This window comes from Anarrhichthys ocellatus, unplaced genomic scaffold, assembly GCF_004355925.1.
Source record: "Anarrhichthys ocellatus isolate YVR2014 unplaced genomic scaffold, GSC_Weel_1.0 scaffold89, whole genome shotgun sequence".
Classification (NCBI taxonomy): Eukaryota; Metazoa; Chordata; class Actinopteri; order Perciformes; family Anarhichadidae; genus Anarrhichthys; species Anarrhichthys ocellatus.
This window is the reverse complement of record NW_022280119.1, coordinates 1003965-1027541: the sequence shown is the minus strand read 5'-3', so window position 1 is coordinate 1027541 and position 23577 is coordinate 1003965. Positions and strand designations below refer to the sequence as shown.

The 23577-nt window shown below is 40.4% G+C and overlaps 1 protein-coding gene across 1 annotated transcript; it reads left to right on the top strand.

Annotated features, from left to right (window-relative positions):
- The first annotated feature begins 13526 nt into the window (after positions 1-13526).
- On the top strand, positions 13527-19088 carry irx2a (iroquois homeobox 2a). Its single transcript, XM_031875325.1, has 3 exons — positions 13527-14057; positions 15238-15643; positions 16427-19088. Exons 1-3 carry the CDS (start codon positions 13818-13820, stop codon positions 17296-17298), a joined length of 1518 nt encoding a protein of 505 aa, XP_031731185.1. The 5' UTR covers positions 13527-13817; the 3' UTR covers positions 17299-19088.
- The last annotated feature ends 4489 nt before the right edge of the window (positions 19089-23577 follow it).

Here is a 23577-nt window from a genome sequence, read left to right as displayed (position 1 = left end):
ATCTAAATCCATGCCAGGACAGCAATCCGGTCTGAAAACACAGCTCCTAATCCTTTAACCTTCAGAACAAGAAGAGAGGGAAAAACAGCTGAAGGGCCCAGCATGGTGAAGCAGAAGGAGAGAGAAAGACACCCAACTAAGACCCGACCAGACCAGACTAGGAGTCCCCCCCCGCCCCTCTCCTTGAGGCAGGAAAATGGATTTCTATTTCTGGTGGCTTGATATCGCTGATCATGGTTCATAGCCCCTTTTCAGGGCCTGGAGTTAACATCGCGGGCTGATGTCAGGATGCGAACACTGATCAGAGCCAGGGAGATGGGTCCTGATGGCCTTCCAATCTGCCAAAGCTGTGATGGCTGCTTTGCTGATACCATCACAGTAAATTCTATCACTGTCACTCTCTGTTTCTATCCAGAAGCACTCAGAGTATGTGTTGGCACATCTTAGTGTGTGAGTTTGTGTGTATGGGCCTTTTTCCAGCTGTCCGTGACTGACAAGTTATCTGATGGCATTGTGCTCTGTGTTGTGTACTGTAGCTTAACCTCAATGATGCCTTTTCCACGAAAGCTTGAGGAGCTGAAAGAACAGGTGTGATCACTCACAAGAATATGAGGAATGCAATGTTGTAATGTATGGAGTTGTAGCTAATGATTTTGAAGAATTTATTTGCATAGCTCGTAGACTTTTTGCAGACTGAAACGATGACTGGCACACAAATCACAACTAATCATTTTATTTCCTTAGAAACCAAATGATGTTTGGTGATGTCTCATTAAGTTTAGTAAGCAGTAATCTTGTTATAATCCACCAGACACAAACTTCATTTTTCACTGACATTATGGTCATGACATTTCTTTTAAATATTTGATAACTATTTTTGAGTTCTTACCTAAATTTAACCTTAGATTGCTCCATTTACATCTGTGCATATGGTGTAAACACACTGCGCTGCGTATTACAGATCAACCCCTCTATATCTCCAGGTGCAATTCTCCATAATTTTCCATGCTATTAGAACTCAAACCCGTCCTTTTAGCTGTATTCATATTTATTCTGAGTGATAATTCCTGACAATAAATAAATAAAATGTTCCTCCTACTCTTCTGTGTCTGTATAGCCCCCAGCATATTCCTGGGCCTCAGTCTAGGAAGGGAAATACATAAACAAGAAAAGATCTGAAGAGACTTAGCCAGGGGCACTGCTGGATGCCCACACACAGACACACACTCACACAAGGGCACTTACACACAAAACTTATCACACATGCACTGAGAGACGTCCACACGTCCTGCTTATGCATAGCAATAGCCCTATACACCATTCCAGCCGCGCCTCCACACACACACACATACATTCATACACAGACCCACTTGATTGTTAATGGTCAGTGAGCCAAGTGTTTTAAGTAATCAGAGGCTCCTATGCTGAGTTTTGATTCTTCTCAAGACGAAAGGCATTGGCTTCTGAAGGCAGGTCGTGTTCTTTACAACCTTCTTTCATATTTCTTTCACAACTTCTGCCAAACTAGTGGATTAACTGCTTAGCCAGACTATTTGTTTTATTTTTTTTTACCATGCTATTCAATTATACATATAAGATGAGAGGTGAGTGTGTACATGGTGGGAGTACAACATGGTTCTGGAGTGCAGCTGCTGGCTTTTTGATAAAGGTTGCTTGTTTTTTTACATCTCCTTAAAGTCTTTTTTCCCTGACAGATTCATATTAAAGCAGCCCAAAAGCTGCGAACAAACTATATATGCAAACTATACAAACACTCAGGCAGGAGTCTAATGAGACCCCTAAGAAGTAAGTTCTCTCATAATATATATTTATATGCGTTATTTAATGAGCGCACTCAGATTGTGACAACCCTTTTTGTGTAATTCATACTTTATATATGACTGTCTTCTGCAGTACAACAATGCATATAAATCACATTACTATCACAGAACTACATCCTTCTCCTTAAACCACAAATTGTGTAACTGTAAACCTGCGCACACTTGTCCCAGAAGACAGACATTAACATAGAGACTTATTCATGAGCCTTCTTATTCTTCAGAAGTGGTGGTACCTTTATGTTCCCGAGAGCAGCAGCGGATGAAAACAGATGACGTACCATGGAAAAAAAACAACACACAAAAACTAACTTTAAACTTCTTTAATGATGAAAAAAAAACTGTGGATATCGGGTGGTAATCTGGACCAAAATCTAGATCAATTATGTATGGTCCAACAAACTATGAGCAAAGAGAGCATTTACTTTTGGTGTGTGTCAGTACAGAAAAAAAAAGGTTCTCCTTTGACTTAAGGATATTTCTATCCTATAAATTAACATATTCACTTTTAGTTTGTGCAGTGTTGACTTTGTACCTGAAGTATAATTCACCATAAAACCATATAAACATCTTCTTCCTTCTCTTGGTGCAGGGCGCTGTTCCATACAGTGCATTACATTTCCAGTGGCAGGCAGTTTCCTTCATCCTCCATACCATTAAGGCCATCAATGTTGACAGGATCAATACCTGTGTTTTGGCCCCAGTGCCCCTGGAAGAGATAGCATGTCACTGCTGACAGACAAATATCAGCGCTTGGCCCTGTGACGGAGGGGAAATCACTGTACTGTTCCGTTAAGATCATCCAACATGGTATTGATTTGCCCTGTGCTAATCATACATCAGAGCTGAATAAATGGCTCAAAGGCAAACGTCCCATTGTTCACGATTGGGAGATGTAATAAAAAAGAGACACATTTCTTTTATTGCTCGTAACTCGGGGCTAGTCATATAATCGTGCCTTGATGGGAAAAGGCCTGGTTAGATCGAGGCCCGTCAAAGTGTTGTCGGTACTTTTTAATGATGACCCCATTGACTGAGGCAGGTCCTGATTACACTGTGTGTAGGTGTGTGTGTGTGTGTCTTTGTGTATTGTGGTGGTTGTAAAATGGCAGACAAAAACAACACCAAAAATATATCTACAGAATACAATACAAATCAAGGCTGCTTTTTATTTTTGTGGGGTGGTAATGCTTTGGTAATTACAATAGACTTGGCTGTGCTCACATCAGATGCAATGAGATCCACATTAGAGTGACCCTTATTGGCCCCAATGGCTTTGTTACCTATTCCAAGCTTAAATTAAAAATGTTAACAAATGTGCCACTTATTGGAAAATCCAACAGTCTTACTGACTTCTGTTACAGATAATAAAACATACAGAGTTGTGGTTCGGACTTAAGAGGATTGTAATCCCACACCCCTTTGTTCACTCCAGTCAAGGCCTTGCAACAAGGAAATGCTGCCAGTTTGGCACCAGTCATTTCTCATTTGTGATTTTGGCAACAAGCAATTCCATCTCGAAGACAGCTATCAGGAATACTTTCAGAACTAGCCAATGTCAAAACTTCTGATGAGCCTCTGAGGCTAGAACTGCTCCAAGATACACTGATTTGACTTCAAACTTAGCATTTGCTTGTGTTTCATTGTTTTATCCACACTGGATCTTAGTCAATAAGTCACAAGCAAAATCAAAATAGGAAAGGACAACAAACATTCCAAATCCATATTTACTTTTCTGTAAAATCAGTTATTAAACCCTTCAAGCTATTTCCAAAGCAATAGTCCAATAAATCTACCCTACCGCCAATCGCTTTGAGTGCAGCTGAGTGTGTTGAAAGCTATATGGCATGTTAAAGGTTAGAAATAAATCTGTTGCTATGTGGAGAAGGTGCAATAATTATTTGAGAAGCTGCAGTTCTTGATCTCCTGTCTCCTTCCATCTTTTTCTGAGTACTCTGTTATCTTCACTATTCCATCAAAAACCACACTGATAACAGACTGGAGAACTCAATTGACCTTGACTGAGTGTAGGGGAGTAGACACTTGTAGTACTGAGGAGGAGAGGGCGAAGGAAACCATCTTTCTGACTGGCTGTCTGACAATCCGTTTTCACAAATTTTAAATATAAAACCCCTCTTGACAGGACAACGCCATTTGACTGTCCAACAACATTATAGATAACTGCTGAAAAACGAATCAGTTGTATGATGTGATGCTTAAGGTTTGGTTAGGTTTGGTAACAAAATCACCTTGGTTAGCGGTAGGGAACAATCATGATTTGGCATAAGATAAGTAAATTGTTATGGTAAAGGAAAGTACTTGCTTTAGGTTAGGGGACCTTCGTCATCATGGTTACAACTATAAACCTTTGGTTAAGGTTATGGAAAAATTGTATTCATGTGCAATACAAAAAAATCAAAGTTGGCTGCCAGTTGTAAACGATGAATAAACATTGGTCTCCTGTGTTAAAGGTTAATGTTTTCTCGTGGTTTTAGGGCAATGTTGACTTGTTAACTGATGATGTCGTTCTTCTTGGCAAGGTCATATGAGACAGTTAAGTATATGAAATTGTGTGTTCTATATCTTTATGCATTATGTAGTGTACTTCTCTAAGCTGAAATGCAATATCAAGCTAACATTTTGCCAGTAAAGAAACCTGATGGCACTACTGTTAAAACACACAATAAAATCCCTCAAAGGTTGTCGAAAACAATACGATTATTAGACAAGGGAGATTACTTTTACGATAACCTGTTAAACCAGCTTCAGCGGTGACCGACTGCTTCCTGAGCAAGGAGAGAGAGATGACCCAAACAGAAGCTGGCAACTGTCAATACAGAGGGAAAGTGCCAAATGCACAAGAAAAATCACAAACCTTCAGCCTGCCACATACAATAATGATTCTCCACTGACAAAAACTGCTGACCAATAAATTATTCATATGCATGCGATGAATAAATAAAATAAACAGGCCCCGCACTCAGTCTACAAATCTAGGAAGTATTTGCCCATTTAATCATCAAATTTTTACAGAAGCTGCAACACATTGCATAAGCACTGCAGGACTCCTGGGACAGTTGTAAACTTGACCAACTGCCAATAAGTGGTTGTGCTTAATTTTCAAGAGCCATTTGCTTCCTATCTGATTCCTTTCCCACAGTATAAAACCTGTCTCTCCCTCGGTCCCTTGATAGTTAACTTGGTTTTCTTTTGTACAGCACCAATGCACATCCATTTCTAATTAGCAACAGACAGAATCTACCACTACTACACAAAATATTTTACAATAGTGTAGTAATATCTTTTTTTCTACCTATACTGTTGGTATGTCAATAGTTCCAGTGAACCACTGCTAAATGAATTTAACGCCACACATGCCTTGCAGCAGAGTTCCGAATGGTTTTCTTCTCCACATGTAAATGACCTCCTGTCCTGGATCTTTGATTGCAGATCAATGACTGTTTACTTTATTTCAACATTCAGCACCAGTGAACCACAACGCCACGGGGGCAAATGTTGAACAGAGAATTTACAGGTTTGCTATCGAGCACTTTGAAACAATAAAGCTGCTAGTGAGCTATTAAACAAACGAGAGAATAAAGTGGCTGCTGTGGACCGAGATTAACACGATAGATACAACATGGAAGGGTGTAATTATTCTTTACTGACACAAACGTTTAGCCCCCAGAGCGGAACAGTGTTTACCACAAATACCGCCACCACGCTTGACCTAATCATGGGCTGAGATTTACCTGACTGCATTTGAAATGTGTTAAAGCTGATTTGTGTGTTGGAGCTGATAGTTTCTAGCAATCAGCACATTGTGTATCCTGACTTGCTGCTGCATTTGATATCACAAATAACTGCCAGACAATTATATGTACTCTTTTATTGTTTGAAACATAGTCAAAATGAACTTCCACATGAACAATTGTTAATAATTTTCACATTGGCATGAGACATATTATATACAAATAACAATATACAAAGGTTGAACATTATAAGAGCATTTGGCTGATTTTGGTTGATCTGATTTGATCTTGTTAGTTTTTTCACATTCCAAACATGGGCTGTTAAAATCATATTATCCTTTCACAATGTCAGTGTTTGCTTTTGTTTTCTGCGTTTTGTTTTTCACACAACATACAGTAGCGTGTAAATGTTCAGCAACTTCTCATCAGCACACTGTGGATTTGCCACTGTGGATGGAATTTATCTTTCTGTATAATTGTTAAAGCACTGAGAGCTACAACAACCAATGTGAAATTATCTGTGTGCGTGAACATACTTGACCGCACTTGATTCTAATTTTTATTGCCAGAAGTAATTGTATTGACTTTTAAACATGTTCTTCCTGGTTGTGGGGACAGGAGACAGAGAAGACATATCTGAAAAATTGCAGTTTCCGAAACAAAAGTTTAATGTTCTGCGTATAATCAGAGAAACCACAAAGCATGTAACGATAAATAATGCAAGATTGATGTGTATAATTGCATGGTGAGGGAAGCGTATACATCAACATGCATCCAGACCAGCAGGGACAATAGAGGACGGACTTAGCCGTTACTGCCAACTCCTGACTGTAGAAATATGGCAATCTCTATATTGTCCTGCCAATGTATTAAAGCCATGAGCTGCATTCCAGGTCTTGATTATGTGTGTGATTTTTCTGTTTTTGTGTATGTATTTGGTATGTGTGTGTGCGCTTCCATCCATACGCCTGACCAGTGATGTGCATGCACGTGAGTGTGTGTTGCACATTTTACGAGGCTGGCATACGTGTGTGCACGCACTGATGTGTCTGTGTAGGTGAGTGTTCACGTGTGTGTGCATGTACATGCGTGTGCTCTTGCTGGCATGTCAGCTGATGTCCCCAGTAATCCAGCAGTGGGCCTGTTGTGGATTAGTAGCAGGCTCCAGGGGATGGGAATCCCATTCCCGTTTACAGCTCTCCCTGGCAGGAAGAAAGGCAAGGATGCCTTCTCTCTACTGCCTTCACACCGGTTGGAGCCTGAAGGTGTGTATGTGTGTGTGTGTGTGTGTGTGTGTGTGTGTGTGTGTGTGTGTGTGTGCATGTTGTTGGGATGATGTGTATATGTGGATGTCAAAGGGAAGCTGGCGAGTGTGTATTATATGTATAATGTTTAACATTAAATTCAGCTTTCTCCCTGTCTCCCATTCTTGCTTCTGAAAAAGCATTAATTAATTGGATGTCCTGCTTAATTGTGTCACCTTTTGTATTAGATGATGCGTGACCATTTAAAACAGAGGGCAGAAGTGTTTTATGTGATGTAGCTTTTGTGCATTTTTACTCGATATAAAATTGCTGATACTCAATGACGTGTATTATCCCCCTAATAAACAAAACATTCAGAATAATAGTTTTTCTTTCATTACTTATTATTTGCTATTATTTAGTGCATTGTTCACGTAAAGTATTTTTTTCTCCTCATTCTTGCTCATTGTTAAATTGAAAAAAAATGTTGAAATGCCTGCTCCTTTCATGGGGGAGGAAAAAAAGTCTGCTGTATCAGTTTGGCCTCGTCCAGATATATTCTTTGTAAGAACACGCTGTAGATTTGTGGTGGCATTTCTATCGCATCTTGTGAAGACACACACAGACACACGGGCCATTACGTGACAACAACATGAAATTTCATCACGATAGGATTTGTTTTGAAGTCACTTGAACACCATCCAACACAAGAGCTGACCTCTTGAACCTTGAGATACAACCTTACCTTCTCCCAGTGACAATTTAAATGCCACCTTTCTTCCACTCGCAGAGAAAGAGAAAAACATTATTTTCTTTTTTTTTGTGGCTTGGACTCGAGGCAACTCGATAGCACAACAAAAGAGCTGTGGTGGCAAGTCCCCATGCAGACATTATATGTCAGCATCACCGTCATACTGTTAGCTTGTCCCAACTGTACAAAGCCGTCCTCATTCAGGGCACCTAACCAAGGTCAGCCTGGATTAGCCGCTAGTAACCCTATCAGGTCCAGCACAATGATTACAAAGCCCAGTGACACTGGCTGTCAGCAGACTCTTTCTAGGCAACCCTATCTGCCCGACCCTTGGCTACAGAGCCACCGGAGAGGGTTAGTCCATTTCAAATTGTTCCCCCTTTGTGTCTCCCTTTATTTCCCCCCTTTGATTTTCGGTGACTCGTTTGGTTCATCAATCAGCCTGTCTGGATGTGTGTGTGTGTTTGAAACCCATGCCGCACATAATTCCTGTAATTTGTGGATTTTTTTTCTCTTCTTCTTCCACTTCCACATAGCCCATTATTTGTGCTTGTTACTTCTGAAGCCAACAGCCATCCCACCTAAATCCCCCCCACCCTCCACCCTGTAGATGAATGAGCCCTGTAGCTGTATGCTATACACCAAATGATTTGTTCTCAAACAAACATACAGTATGTATTATTATAATAGTGATCATAGTTTTTAGGCTAATAGTCCTGGCGTCCTCATCTTTGAACTCAATGTAACACTTCATGACACATAGTGTGTACTTTGTTAAAAAAAGAAACTGTAATGTTTATAGTTTTCAAGACAGCACTTGACTAAGACGTTTTCCAACCATGAGCTGGGAAGCAGGCACACCGTTCTCCTTGTCTTACCAATTCAGACAACATGTCAGAACAAAGCAACTTAAAGACTTGAGTTTCACTTACAAGTGTGGTTCTTGTTTTCCTGCTTTTTTCAAGAGGAATTACACTTCAAGCCCATCGGTTTACTGCTTCACTTTCCTCCCCGAGAACTGTTTTCCTCAACATCCATGTCAGTTAGCAGCATGTTAAACAAATCACATCTAAAGGCAGAGCTGCCTTGTGATTTTGGTTACAAAAAAAACGATGATAAACAAGTACAACAGCAACAGTGCTAGCAGCATCACATATTCAAGGCAACGAGGCAACCGATGTTCTCCACTTCAGCACATCAGAGGCGTCCCTGCATCAGTCGCCCTAAAGGTACCCGTTTACAAAGTGATAGGGCTTAGGGTTTTTAACTCGGGGCGAGAAGCTGATTTGAAACCCCCTCTGCTGCCAAGCACATGGACGGCTGCTGATTAGAAGAGGGTTGGCAGCAGTGGGCAGATGCCAGGCGGGGAGAAAGATGACGGCCTGTCGCCAGTCTGCCACCCAACCCCTTACCTCCCCCAGCTGCCCCCTCCCCTACTGACCCTCCCCCATTGTACAAAAAAAAAGACCAAAGACATTTCAGCGACAAACCCGAATGGGGGATGGGATGAATTGTAGTAGTGCTTTGTATCAAAATGCAGTAAATGTGACTCTGTTGCGACATAAAACATTGACTTTTTTTTTACATATCTCAGTTGTTTTGATCATATGAAGCTGACAATAAGTCTGCATAGCTGACTTAGTTGCACAATTGAAGATCACAATGCAGTTTTTCTTATTCCATCTTCACGCCCTCGCACAAACATAACACTTTGTGCAAGTTTGGGATACTGAACATTCCTTCATCAACCCACAGAGGATAAAACATTTTGAGCTTTTTTGGGTGTTTCAAAATCAAGAGAGTAAGTAGTCATGTGGAGAATAATATGTGTTGTTCTCGACTGATGCAAAATTGAGACTTTGTCCATCTAAGATGAATACACCTCACTCAATATAAAACCATAGGATGAGTTCAAAGTTAAGACTAAAAGGTGGAAAAACTCAATGCACTGTTCTAATGAGTGTCAACAGCGTGGAGGCAATGGTCACTGTGAACAATAGTCCGGCTCCGTCAGGCTTTAATCATACTGCTATATTCCTGACCGTATTGATTTCAGACCAGCTCAATATGACTACATAACTAGTCCATTTATCTGCTACGCTTCTGCGCTGTTAGTCATGCACCTACAGCCGTGCGTAGTTAGTGTTAGACACACACACACACACACATGCATTTACACTTTTACCCAGCTCCACCCCACATTGCCCCCAAATGCACCCACATAGTTAAAACACAAACCAATGCAAGTCATGGAAGGGCCACAACAGCTGCACTGCAGAGCTTCAAACCTCAAACGCGTATGAAAAATGTGAAATCAATATTTATTTAGTCATATGTGTAATAAACAAAGGGCATGACATCAAAGCTATATCCTTTGGCTATTCAATTCAACTTCTGGCAATTTGCTCTACCATAAAGGGTAAGCAGTTAGCAATCATCAGCCAATCCAATACAAGCAACTCTGCCAGTTTGATATTATTCAGTGGTAAATTCTGTTGGGAAAAAAATAAATGAGAAATCAATATCTGTTTCCTTCATTCATGAAGGGTGACATTTTTCATAAAACGACTGTTATGGAGTTATATGGAGTTAGCAGAGGTAGAAAAAGTTCTTTATCCATTAATAGGCATATGTATTTATAGTATGAGATCAATTAATTACAGGTGTGTCTGATTTATTTTCCTTTTAGCAAATATTTAAAGCTAAATAATTGGAGGAAACTTCTTTTAACTGTGACATTAAAAACAAAATGAATGGCAAAACTTGTTTGTCTTTTAATATTGCACTTTTATTAACGTATACGTATTAAAGTAAAAATGCAGCTCCTCCTAGACATTTAAGCTAATTTTGAATATTATGTCAGTAAAACAAGCACAAACTTTATTTTTCATCCATGTTAATACCTTATTACCACTCACCTCAACATCATCAACAAAAGTGTCATACCGTATTCATACACAGTGTTGAGAGTCACCACAGATAATTTGTATTAGTCTAAAGTGGCGATAAGGTCATGCAAGACGGGGTATCATGACCCTACATCTTCTTACTTGTCTGCCTCTCTGTCTGTCTGACCTGATGCTTTTCTGTCTTGCTTCATCCGCTTGCCTTACTGTCTCTATACTCTCGATACTGTCTTCATCTGTCTGCCTTGTCTTTCTGCCTGCCTGTCTGTCAATCCCCTCTGCCTCCCATCTCCTATATCTCCTATATCTCCATCAGCCTGGGACTAAAATATCTTAGGAGCTCCAGCCTGCCTGAAACTGAGACCTGGAATGCACTACTGCGGAGTTCAACACACACACACACACACACACACACACACACACACACACACACACACGTACACACACATACCACAGTTATACACCTTAACAGACCAACAGGTGCACTTTCACACTGACAAAATGCATATGTGCACTTAGAAATTTACATGCACACTCATATACATGTACCATTATATACACTTACACACAGGCAAGTGATAAAAAAGGTATCTGTGCATACACAGACACACACACACGCACACACACACACCTACACACACTCACCGTGATGGTACAGCACTGATGTCTAGCTTATGGTCTGTGTGTAGAGGAGACAGTGCCCCCTGGTGTGGGCCAAACAGTACTCCCAGTCAGACACATATTGACCCTATGTTAGGAACACTCTAATTTACTCTTCTGGGATTGATTAGTCCTGCCTGAAACAGTGAAACCACCTATATCTTCCTGAAAAATATACAAACCATTTCCTGAATGGAAGTCAGACTATTAAAAATAATACAGGGTACAATATATGATCAGTCTCTCCAAAAACATGTACAACTTACTTAGGCTGTTTACGCTGCAGTGAATGATCATTCACATATCCCTGCATATTGAAGGCTAACTGACCTTTATACTGCTTCATCCTTGTGATCATGGTGTTCACTAGGTACTAAACTGACTTGAGTACACTGTCCAGTTCGGGAATATGGATAAACCAGTACCAAAGCTTCTAATACAAAGTGGTAACTATGCCAAGCTTTCAAAAATGCAATCAGAAATTAGAAATGAATTTGCTCTTGTATATAAACATTGCTGTGACCAAAAAAGTAAGTTAATTTCCTTTAACGTTAATCTCTCAGGAACCAGACTGTTTTTACAATCGTATCATATGTACTACAACTGATGTGATTGTTAGGCTTATGTATTTGACACTAGTCTCAGAAAAGGTACTTTTATGGTTGATATAATGTGTCGGTTAAATATTTATTTGCAAAATAAAGATAGCAGTTGGATTGAAAAAAAACCAGTATCAACAGACTTTTTTTTAAAATATGGTTTATTTCACTCATGGGTGCTTAGGTGTGTTAAACAAATACTGCAATTCCTGACATGGTCTACACTGTACTTACACACATTCATTATGTTGTGATAAAAACACGTGCTATTACACATCATGTAATAGTCATAACACTGCCATGTCTCCTTTCAATAGTCTAAATGGAAAAATTGCATCGGTATGTCTGCAATTATGGACATTATGGGATATTGTGTATTATGAATCAAAACTGAAATATATTAAGATTACTTTTTGGGCTCCTTTTTGTGTTACAACACATGTATGTATTTAGGTGTAATAAATAAATGAGTCAGTCCTGCTAACAGGCGAGCTGTATTGCACCTATTTAAATTGTGCTGTTGCTGTTTACAACACTGTCAGACCACACTGCAGTAGAGGAACAAGCACCTGATAGATGAACACATTCATTCCGATGAATACTGATGAGGAAGACTGCTAGGCCACTCTTCTTCCCAGTAGTTGCCACCTTGACTGCTCGTTCCAAAACCGCTGTCACAGTTTCAGGTTTCCACCATGCTGTGCTGTATTGCTTGTCTCCAACAGAGGTCATTAAGCCTGTAATCACAGTAATAAAGGACAAGGCTGTGCCCTGTTTTGCATGCAGTCCAAACGTGCGTTCAAATACACACAACGGTGTCGACAAGTGAGTGCCCAAACACACTGAGTGCACGAGCAAAAGCTGTCAAACTTGTCTAATACAATTGCGCACAGGGACGGTGCTGATTGTTACTTGGTGTCTGTATAGACTAGAGGAGAGGATGTCCCTCATACAACAACAATCACCACCATCAGCTTCATTATTCCTAATGAATGTCATTGGAATAATAAGGGGTGAGTGTATTTGAGGTGTGCTAAGTGGTAGAAATTAAGGAGCCGGGTACGCCTCCCGCAGACCAGAGCGCGCACTTCCTGACGAGCGCGCACACGTATCGGTGATCGCACACATGGATGTGTCCGCGTCTGATCGTTGGATTTACGAAATAGCCAACTGCAAGCGGAGAGCACTGGTCATGTTACTCTCTCTCTCTCTCTCTCTCTCTCTCTCTCTCTCTCTCTCTCTCTCTCTCTCTCTCGCACAGTTGTAACGCAGTAACAGTTGTGTGTGCACAGGTGTGGCAGTTTTGATCACACAGATGCTGTGTGCCACACTCAACCCGACCGTAAAACAAACAAAATTGATAACCCAACGGCACAAAAATGATGATTAAAACAGCCGAACTAATTGTGTTCTTCTCTTTCTCTCCCTGTCAGACTGATGCTGCAAATATAACAAGCAATGCACTGTTTCGCACAAAACATTCGAAAAAACTTCATTTTAAATTCTGATACAGATCATCTGTGCGGTGAATTTCCCTGTAACAATTGACAAAAACAGCAGATTATTATTCTCTAGAGAAATTGTTCTTAAAATCACGTTAAACTAAACGACTCTCGTTAGATGTCTGGTCCCTACTTTTTGCAGTGTGGAGTCTTGGTTTTGTTCCGAGGCTCCATATCTATATGGCAGAAAGGGGGCGGGGATGGGATATTCAGATGAGCCGGAGTGACAGGTCCAGTTTCCCCCAATGCTCTGTGTGTCTGAAACTCCACTGGCTCCTTCCCTCCTAACTCCTCACTTCATAGTGCTGCGTACTAAAAACATCGGACGCTAGGGGATCAAGACGCATGCCACATTGCCTCTATGTGTGCACTTTAACAGATCTTTCGGGGTTTTTTTTCCCAGTAAGGGGGCTGTCGAGGGAGGACTTTTTTGTTTCCATTGTCTGATGACTGTTTGCATGGCTGCTTATTGAGTTGATTGTTTATTATTTTGGCTGCTGTTGATCGCCGCCCTGCGCGTTTTTTCCTCCCGTTTTGGAATCGGCGACCTATCCCGCGCTCACCAATGTCCTATCCTCAGGGTTACCTCTACCAGCCCCCGGGCTCGCTGGCTCTTTACTCGTGTCCGGCTTACGGGGCCTCGGCTCTGGCTGCCCCGCGGAGTGAAGACTTGGCGAGGTCGTCCTCCGGCTCAGCTTTCAGTCCTTACCCTGGATCGGCTGCTTTCTCCGCCTCGGCTGGTGCAGGCTTCTCCAGTCCGCTGTCATACTCCACGGATCCAACTACGGGATTCCCATCATACATGGTAAAATACATTTATGTACGATTCTGTATGATTAGGCTCAAAACCCGGAGAAATTGTCGGCGAGTTTAAGTCTGGAGCTGTCTTTCAAGGGTGATTACATTTGTACAGCTTTGCAATGTTTTTGTTATGATTCAATCATCAGTAAGTGCATGCGGAACTTTTATTGGGTGCACGGTTGCTATATTTGAAAAATGTAGTGGCCTACTCGTTGATTTCTTACTTTAAACCCCTTTTGGCTTAAGTAGGATTTTTAAGCATGAGCTGCAAATTGTAATGGCTTGACCAACGCTAAACACTCACTGCGCAGCTAATTATGTAAAACCGAACACCAACTTAGATTTTTATTTGAGCCTTTAGCCTCTAAGCAGTTAATTTGTGTGCCATTGGAAATTAATATGCCACAAGCTATTACTCTTCCTTCCACAGCAGTCATTAAAATCACCAATGGATGAAGTCGCGGACTTTATTCTGAGTTGAATAAACGGAATTTTAACATGAAAAGCAAGACGTGCAATGCTAATGTCACAGGGCACTTCAAGCGTTTTATGAAAGGTGCATAGCAAGTGATTTGCTAATGGGATTTGTAATGCTGCAAAGAGAAGATATGTTAACACATCGGGGCTGCCACCAAACAAAAAGCAGCCACTGCAGAAAATTATGAAGTTAATAGGCGATTAAAGACAATTGAAATTTCCTTTTTATTATCTTAACGGTATATTAACAGGAGCCCTGTTGTTAGTTAATCTGATACTAATCTTAACCATTAGTTAACTATTAGTTTGTGCTTCTCTGCGGCCTGCTTTTACGCACGGTGTGTTTTTTTTACTTAACGAGTAGCTTTGATAAATTGTCAAAGCACAACATTAATTATTGATTGCTTGTTTATTTTCAACCATACACTGCTCGTCATTATCAAGCCCAGATGATTTATACTAATACAGGATAAGATCTGCCGGTGCATTTACACTACTCTCCAGCCCATTTTAACCTGTTCCGACAGGTTCTAATAAACAAATGACTGTTCATTTATTTTGAATGTATTGCTCCGTGTTTTTAAATTATTTTAAATTATGTAGGGTTGTTTTGTTAGTCATAAGCCACATTCATGACACATTTAAAATACAATAACATTTTAAACAACGCTGGAAAACACATGATGACTTTTTCAACTTTCCCCCAGAGCTCTCCGTATGACGCGCAAACGTCAGGCATGGCCGGGGCATTAAGTTACCACCCATACGGGAGTCCAGGGTACCCCTACCAACTCAACGACCCGGCATACCGCAAAAACGCCACCAGGGACGCCACGTCCACCCTAAAAGCTTGGCTGCAGGAACACAGGAAGAACCCGTACCCAACGAAAGGGGAGAAGATCATGCTGGCCATCATCACAAAGATGACCCTGACGCAGGTCTCCACCTGGTTCGCCAACGCTAGGCGGAGGCTTAAGAAGGAGAACAAGATGACATGGGCGCCCAGGAATAAGAGCGAAGATGAGGACGAGGAGGACGGGGACGGAGACAGGAAAGAAGTGGAGCGCTCTGAAAAAAATCTGGAGAACAGCGAGGCTTCAGCGGAGGATGAAGGTGGGGTATAATCTGGCGACCGAGCCAATGATCCATTTAACAATTCGGGGTACGATGGGTCTCAAAGGGAGGGAAGGGATGGATGCCCCTTTTATCTACTGCTTAAGTTGCTTAGTGCAAGAATACTGATTCAAATAAAACAAAATTAAGAATATGTAATTATCAAAAAAAACATACAAATAATCTGGTTTGAATATATATTTTTATCTCTAAAATCTGGCTTCATGTATTGTTTTACCCGTGTTGATTTATAAATATATATATTTGAATGGAAACAAGGTTCTAAGACTAAATGACTAAGGTCACGGTGAACGTTTTATTGTCTTTTATATGATTAATGGCAGGTCATTGGAAACGTACACATAACAATCCCCATGAGTGGCCTCAATGTTAATGTTATTATCCTAGTGTCATTTTTGTATAATTACGTAAAATACGGAAATAATTATTGGTGTCATATTAACTGCTTTTAATCGTAGCCTACTATTTAAACTGATATGACTAATAATATCGTACCCTGGTTGGTTGGAAAACAGCATTGATTGCTTTGACTACACATGTACAAGGAATATGGCACATCTACAACAAAATATGTTTTTGTATATTTGTATATATTTAGTTGAATTTCTCAGCTTCTGTAGGCTATTTGTTTTTACTTTCGAATATGGCTTATTATTATTGAATAGGGTATATATTTTCTCATATATATCCTTGAATTGTATATATTTATCTAATTATTTACATATTCCAATCATTATTATTATATTTCCCCTCCTGTCTCAGGTATCAGCTTGCACGTCGACACTCTGACGGACCACTCCTGTTCGGCAGAGTCTGACGGGGAGAAGGTCAGCTGTCGCGTGGGGGAGCTGGGCTCTGACCGGGCCGGCGACGAGGACGGCGAGGACCAGAACCATGAAGCGCGAGCTCAGCTCTCACCCGTGTCCGTCACATCGTCGCCTCTGACGGGAGTAGAAGCTCCACTTCTCGGTCATCACCACCACCACCACCTCCAACAACTCCACCATCTCCACAGCCAGCGCGAGGATTTGGCCCGAAGCCTCATCAATAACAACATTAATACCAATAAATCGTCTTCCTGCCTTGATAGCAGACCCTCACCTCAGAACCCTACGGTCAAGCCCAAATTGTGGTCTCTGGCGGAAATTGCTACCTCGGACCATAAGCAGCATCATCAACAACTGGGACAGAATGGGCCACCAAATTGCCCCTCCTCCAGCGGTGGCCTCCTTACCCCCCCTACGTCTTCCACCACCTCCCCGGCTGCCAGTTCCCCCTCCCTCTACCCGGCCCCCTCCATCCTTGGAAGACCTATTTATTACACTTCTCCCTTTTATAGCAATTACACAAACTATGGCAACTTCAGCCCCCTGCAGGGCCAAGGGATCCTGCGGTATACTAATTCATCAGGAGTGAGTCTGGCTGCTGCCGCTGCCGCCGCCGCCGCTGCTGCTGCTGCAGCAAACGAGGGTCTGAGCTCCTCTCACCAGGCTCTGGAGGCTGGCACAAACCCCAAACACAGGCCAGACTCTCCCCTCGTTAAAATTAACCCAAACCACATTGTTGTTGTCGAGCAGCAGCAGCAACAACCGCATTTCAGACCCTCAAATTTAGAAGCAAAGAAAGGTACGTAATAGCATGACGCGCTGAACAAAATGATAAGCATTTTGAAAATTAATTTAATCTGGTGTTGAATCTTGAGATTGTATTTTTTCTTAAATGCGGAAGTAAAACGAGTCACTTGTTTGCAATGCAAATCAACTGGGTTTTCTTTTTGTCACTTTCATGTGTCTTAGTAGTCATACATGCAAAAATTAACACTTCTTTCAAGCCAGCTTGCATGAGACAGAAGTGGGATAATCTTCCACTATTTGCGGATTATCACTTGTTTTAAAATGACTACGATTTTAGGACTGATTATGGGACTAAGTTACTTATTGAAATTGATATTTTACAGCACCGTCAAAGCAAACGAACATGTAGGCCTATAATCCGTTGTCAGCGCAGTGCATTTTCTTGAATAATCAATTAATTATAATTTATATATATTTAATAATACATGTATTTTGGTCTGTCATTAAATCATTAGGCATTGCATTAGAAAGCAGTAGCAGATATGTTATTAGACAAGTGTAGGTATAAACTGCAAACACATGTGCCTACACTTGCAGATAAAGACATTAACATACACCATGGAAGACAGGCCTCAAATCAACCTAACCACACACACTCACGCACACACGCGCGTGCACACACAGTGGCAGTTTGTGAATCCAATAAGTGGAGAAATGTTGCCATACCTTTGACCAGAAATCCTATTTTTTAATGTTTCCTCTGATGTGTGTGTGTGTGTGTGCGCGCGCCCCAGACTTTATCTTTCAGTTGGATAATTATAATTACACAGGGTCAGCCAAAAGCAAACAAATCACAGTTTGCTCTGTGCATTCATCGGGGAACTTTACATATTCTAATGTCACTTGGGTTATTGTGTGTTTTTTTGTTTTGTTTTGTATTTTACCGGTAATTAGGCAGTGGGGATTTTAGTAAGCACTTGCAGTATCGATATGTTTTTGGTAGAGCCAGCCTGAGAGAACTTTGTGTTTCCTGAGGTTGTGGAGGGAGTCGATCGGGTGGGATTGTTTTATTTCCATGGTCTGCAGGTAGGTGTCACAATTGCTTTGACTATAAAGCGAGTAAAGACACCACCTTTTGGCCCCATGTTTTAACCCCCATAACCTCTACTTCATACCGGATCTAGTGCCACCATTGAGTCGAATTGAAAGCTGCTACCACCTCCTCAGCTCCACAGAGGCTGAGACACTCTCTACATCACGTTTGTGAGATTATTGATGTATTATTTCATTGTTGTTGTTTTTTTTGACGCATTGTGGATACTCTTTACATAACGCTGGTTTGAAAAACATCTCCTGTTATGTGATTTACATGTTATTTCTCAGGTTCCTATAGTTAGCTTATTTGCCACGGTATATTATTTTAATACATATTCACGTGTGGAAAACATAATTTGGCCTTTCTGTGAAACCATATTTGTAAAAGGAGGAGTCTTGGGACGCAAAGCGAACGGGACTGAAGTGAACTTGAGGACTTCAAAGTGGAAAAGCCTACATTTGATATTTATTTTTTTAAGTGATGGCGACATGATGCCTATAATTTATGCAAGTTGTATTGCAAAAATGGAAAGCTGACATCGTCTGTTTGTTTGTAAATATATAAACATATATATTATGGACGGTTTTTATTTGAGACGCATTTGGGAAGAAGCTACACAATCTTGTTATAAGGAGTACTTTTACTAATTTATATCTTTGAATGTAAATGAAATAAAACGCGCTGGTATAGATATACTGGCGGGGTATGCTATCCAATATTCAAAGGAGAAAATATTAAACTGTTTTCCCAACTATATCAATCCTGGGGAGTCATTTTTTTTAAATGTACAACAGACTTGTATTTAACGCTAAGGCATTTTTGTATTTACTCTGCTCATTGTTCTTTTTATTTTTACAGTCATACGCAGATGGGGAATTCTTGATGAATATCGCTTTTCATAAACATTATGAGTTTTCACAGATTGCACAATCCATTCTTTCTAAATGGACCGTGCTTTTCTTTTTAGGGCCTCATTCTGGTCAGGAAATCTCCCTCGACCACATATTCACGACCTTGATTGGGATAAACGACGTACTTATTTCATTTTTCTCCTCTTTTCCTTCCCTCGCCCTGACACACATTTATTTTTCATTGTGATTAATACTGCCGTGGGACGCATCGGGCATTACTGGCTCCCAACGGGCCCCATCCCTGGAGGTTTTTAGCCTGGTTCAGGATGGGTCAGTGCTGCCTGCTTCATTACGACACGGCATTGAGCAATCCATAAAAGTCTATCTAAGCATCTGCCAGCTCCAATGGGCTGTGTGATGGGCCCTAATCGGACAGGCTTTCCTCTGCTTTTCATCACGGCTTGGTTATTACAGCGGCTTTAGGACACAGCTAATTAAACAATTTAGAAAAAAGCTTAGATTTGAGGACGTTCATTCATTACTATTGATGTTATGATAATAATAATAATATAATAATTGTAAATATTATCATTATTATTATTATTAGTTTTAGTAGTCGTATTAACAATTTTAGACGCCATTAATTTTTTAAATGTCATTTGAAGAAAATAAAAGTATATTTTGTCACCCACACTTTGTAGAGTGTGAAACACTCAAATATCAAATATATATTATTCCCAAGACTAGGCCTCCATCATCGCTCCCAGCCAGACTAAAAGCTAATCCTTCATTTTCCAGTTGAATTTGAGCTTGAGTGTTGTCCAAATCTCAAGGGACTCCCTTTCACCTTGGTTTTCCTCCTCCTTCTTCCCCCCTTGCCTCATCCAAGGAAGTAATATTTGGCTGCCATCAAGGATGTAGTGGAAGGTAAACCCACCCAAACTCAGTTAACCCACCGTTTAGGCTGACAGAAGACTTTGTGACATAAATGCATGGTTTAATTTGCCATGAATGGTGTCAAACGTTCAATAATGTTATTAAAGTATTTTAAGGCAAAACATATTCAAAGAGGACTTTGAAATTGTTGTAATTTTGTTGGGTGTTCTTCCTTTGATCAGCACTGCCTGATACTGATGTATATACCTACCTTCCTATTTACCTTTACTTCACTGGCAACCACCAATGGAAGTCATGCACACTATAGCCCCTGGCCAGCTTCTTCTTCTTCAGCCCAAACACTTTCATTAGGAGTTGATTTATTGAAATGCATGCTCTATTCTCAGGTGGGTTCCCCCGGGGACTCAGCACTGTTGTCAAATAGCACCAGAGGCACTCTCTAAAGCACACACAGGCCCTGCTTGCCTCTCCCCTTCCCTCCCTCCCTCCCTTCCATCCTTCACCCGCTGCTGCACCCTCCAAATGTCAACATTTGTTCTCAATAAAAAGAGTTATTGTTTCTGTTAAAAGAAATTGCTCAGCAACCGGTCGCCTTTGAACACATGAAAAGAAACTTCCACCCCACCTCTTTGTTTGATTGAGAGCAATGGTAGGTGAAAATGGGAGCAAGGCGTCCATTGCACATGACAAACTTCAAGCTGTGAAGCCGTTATGAAACGATTGTGAATTTATGCCACAATTAGTCACAATTGTGCAGAGACTTTTCTGTCCCTTTTGAAGAACCCGCTCTTTGCCTCACATTCATTTAACTATTAGCAGAAGAAACCAGGGTGCCCTTGATGGTCTAGATATTGATCCTCAAGGGCAAAACAGACAATTTACCATTTTGCCAAGTCGACTGAGTATAAGGCCCAGCTAAGCCTATGCTTTAGAGCGAGGGGACAATTTTAACTTATCAAGATATTTTTTAATCCTATGCATTGCATATCAAATACAGTCATAATCCTATAATATAGTTTACCAAAGAGGGTGTGTTCATCCATGCTAAGGACTAGTTGTCATTGCAAGTTAAATTGATGATATCTCAGGGCTCATAGGCTTCATGTGAGTGTAGACTGGAGAGCAAGTGGACTCGTTCCCCTTATCGTTGATCAAATAAGCAGCTCGTATATGCAGATAATTCATGAGCTCTTTGTATCCTTTATCCTCCCATCAACCCTTTCTCCTCCAAAATGCTTCAGACATTAATCTCTGACGCACACCTGTGCGCCACTCCAACAGGCAGTTAACGCAGCTAAAGTTGTATTATAGCAGTAAAGGAATTATCATGTTCTGTAAACAGAAAATGTAATAGTTAATGGGGTGGGATGTTAAATTAGACCAGTAGGAATTGATGCATTTGCTACATATACCAATACTTAAAAATATAAAAAGCCTCCAGTATTCAACTGGCATAGTATTTCAAAGTCTGTGTGAATAGATTTCCACTTATGTCTTTTGCAGGCCGACTCAAGCTGAAATAATTAGCTTTTTTTATTTATTCAATAGGAAATAATTCAGAAAGAAAATTACGAAGAAAAAAAAAGCAAAGGTTCTTCTGGGATTTGAACCAGAAATGTCTGTTATCCAGTTGAAATTCAAATACATAAACTTTGCTTTGATATTGTATGAAACAATGATATCAGCAACAATTCCAAATATTTAATGGCACATTTGTAGTCCTTTATGTGAGCAGAACAGTCTGACAAGAATGTTACCCTTTGATTGAACCTTTCTTTAATTCCACCCTTATCACTCTTATTACTTTCATGGTAAATCCACCCATTAGGACCTAACCATAAATACTGCTGATGTTCAGACTTAACCGTAAGTAGCACTAATATTCAGGGGAGAGTGAGAGACCAAAGAGAGCAGCGCACAAATCAGGTACAGGTGTGTTTAATAACGCACATCAAAGTGGACAGGGACTTTAAAAATGAGTCCGGGGTCCTGTCCTCTCGTAAAGGTGTCAGGTGAAATGTTCACTACTCTGGATGATCAAGGGGAGTAAGCTGTGCAGGATTTTGACCCACACACACACACACACACGCACGCATACACACTGATCCTCACATGCGTCTCACTCAATACCGTACACACACTCTCTCAGACTGAGAGACGCTAATGCTTGTCCACACGACAGTCTAAACAAGGCCATTAGGAGCCTTGACTTCCACTCCTAATTGACAGTTATGTTGAATTCCTGTGTTGAGTAAACACTTCAGAGTAGTGGACCCAACCTTTGCTTCTAAATCAGGCAAAAACTGGAAGTCGGTGTTGGAGGCGGCCGTGAAAACTCCTGTAAAGGTGAACGTAAAAGGTGAGGCACAAAATGCATACAATGTGTTTGTGTTTACACATGCGTGTGTACGTCTACAGTTTTTTTTAAACGTTTTTACAAGTATGCAAACACATGATATTCTGTGTTTTGGTAATCAGGAACTTATATTTGTTCTTGTGCTATGGTTACTCGCTTGCTTAAACATATACAATACAGCAGACACAATCATCTTTTGTTATACAATTCAACATCCTCATTGATTTACATATGTTAACATACTGTACTGCAGTGCTTTTCTCACTTTCCAGTAAATCACAAGTTCTCTGCAGGTCTTGTGTGTCATCAAAAAGGCCACACAATGTGCTTTCAATGTGTGTTTAGAAAGTGGAATGAAATACAACAATAACGCGTTTAAAGTATCAAAAGGTTAAAAAACGGAAATACGTAACGCATTTCACAATCAGAAGGTAAAGTGGGAAACAATGTGAATGACAGAGTGGTAACATGAAGAACCATAAAATAAAAAAAACATTATAGAAGTCCCTCTCTGTGTCATTATTTCCTAAAATTACATGACAACACACATACAGTAAATATGCTCAGTGCAGTCACAGACTACACATGCACACAAACAAACCTGCATTAAAGGTGTAAACGCAGCTTTTATGAAGCAGACAATGCTGCCTGTGCATGGAAACGTGCATGGAAGACCCACACTGTAAGACGAAACAGTCATTCTATCTTGTGAGTATAGGAGTTTACGGATTACGGTTAAGATTATAGACACTACATCAAGAATAACAGTGCAGTGTTTAACTACACATGTTTGTGGGCCAAAAAAATAATAGAAGAACATAATGACAGATATTCAATCCAGTGATTCATGACGTTAAATCATTTGGTTTAAGTGACTTACTTCTACTTTTACAGTGAATACAGATAATAACAAGTTTAATATGCAATTTTTATGTAAAATATAATATGTTAATAGAATTGAAAGAAAATAGTTACATCCTGCATCATACTGGATACCTTATATAATACTGAACTATTTTATATGTAGTGTGTTTGTGTGATAAATTCACAACCCAAGATGTGTTTTAATCCCAAGTGACTGCCCATTGTTCACTTTTTTAGCATACGGATAATATTACTGCATGAGTGTGAATGTGTTT

Excerpts from the sequence above, each read along its gene's own strand:
- irx2a (XM_031875325.1), top strand. The coding sequence starts at position 13,818 with ATGTCCTATCCTCAGGGTTACCTCTACCAGCCCCCGGGCTCGCTGGCT. Across the intron at positions 14,058-15,237 it reads CGGGATTCCCATCATACATG|AGCTCTCCGTATGACGCGCA; the intron begins GTAAAATACATT and ends ACTTTCCCCCAG. Across the intron at positions 15,644-16,426 it reads GGCTTCAGCGGAGGATGAAG|GTATCAGCTTGCACGTCGAC; the intron begins GTGGGGTATAAT and ends CTCCTGTCTCAG.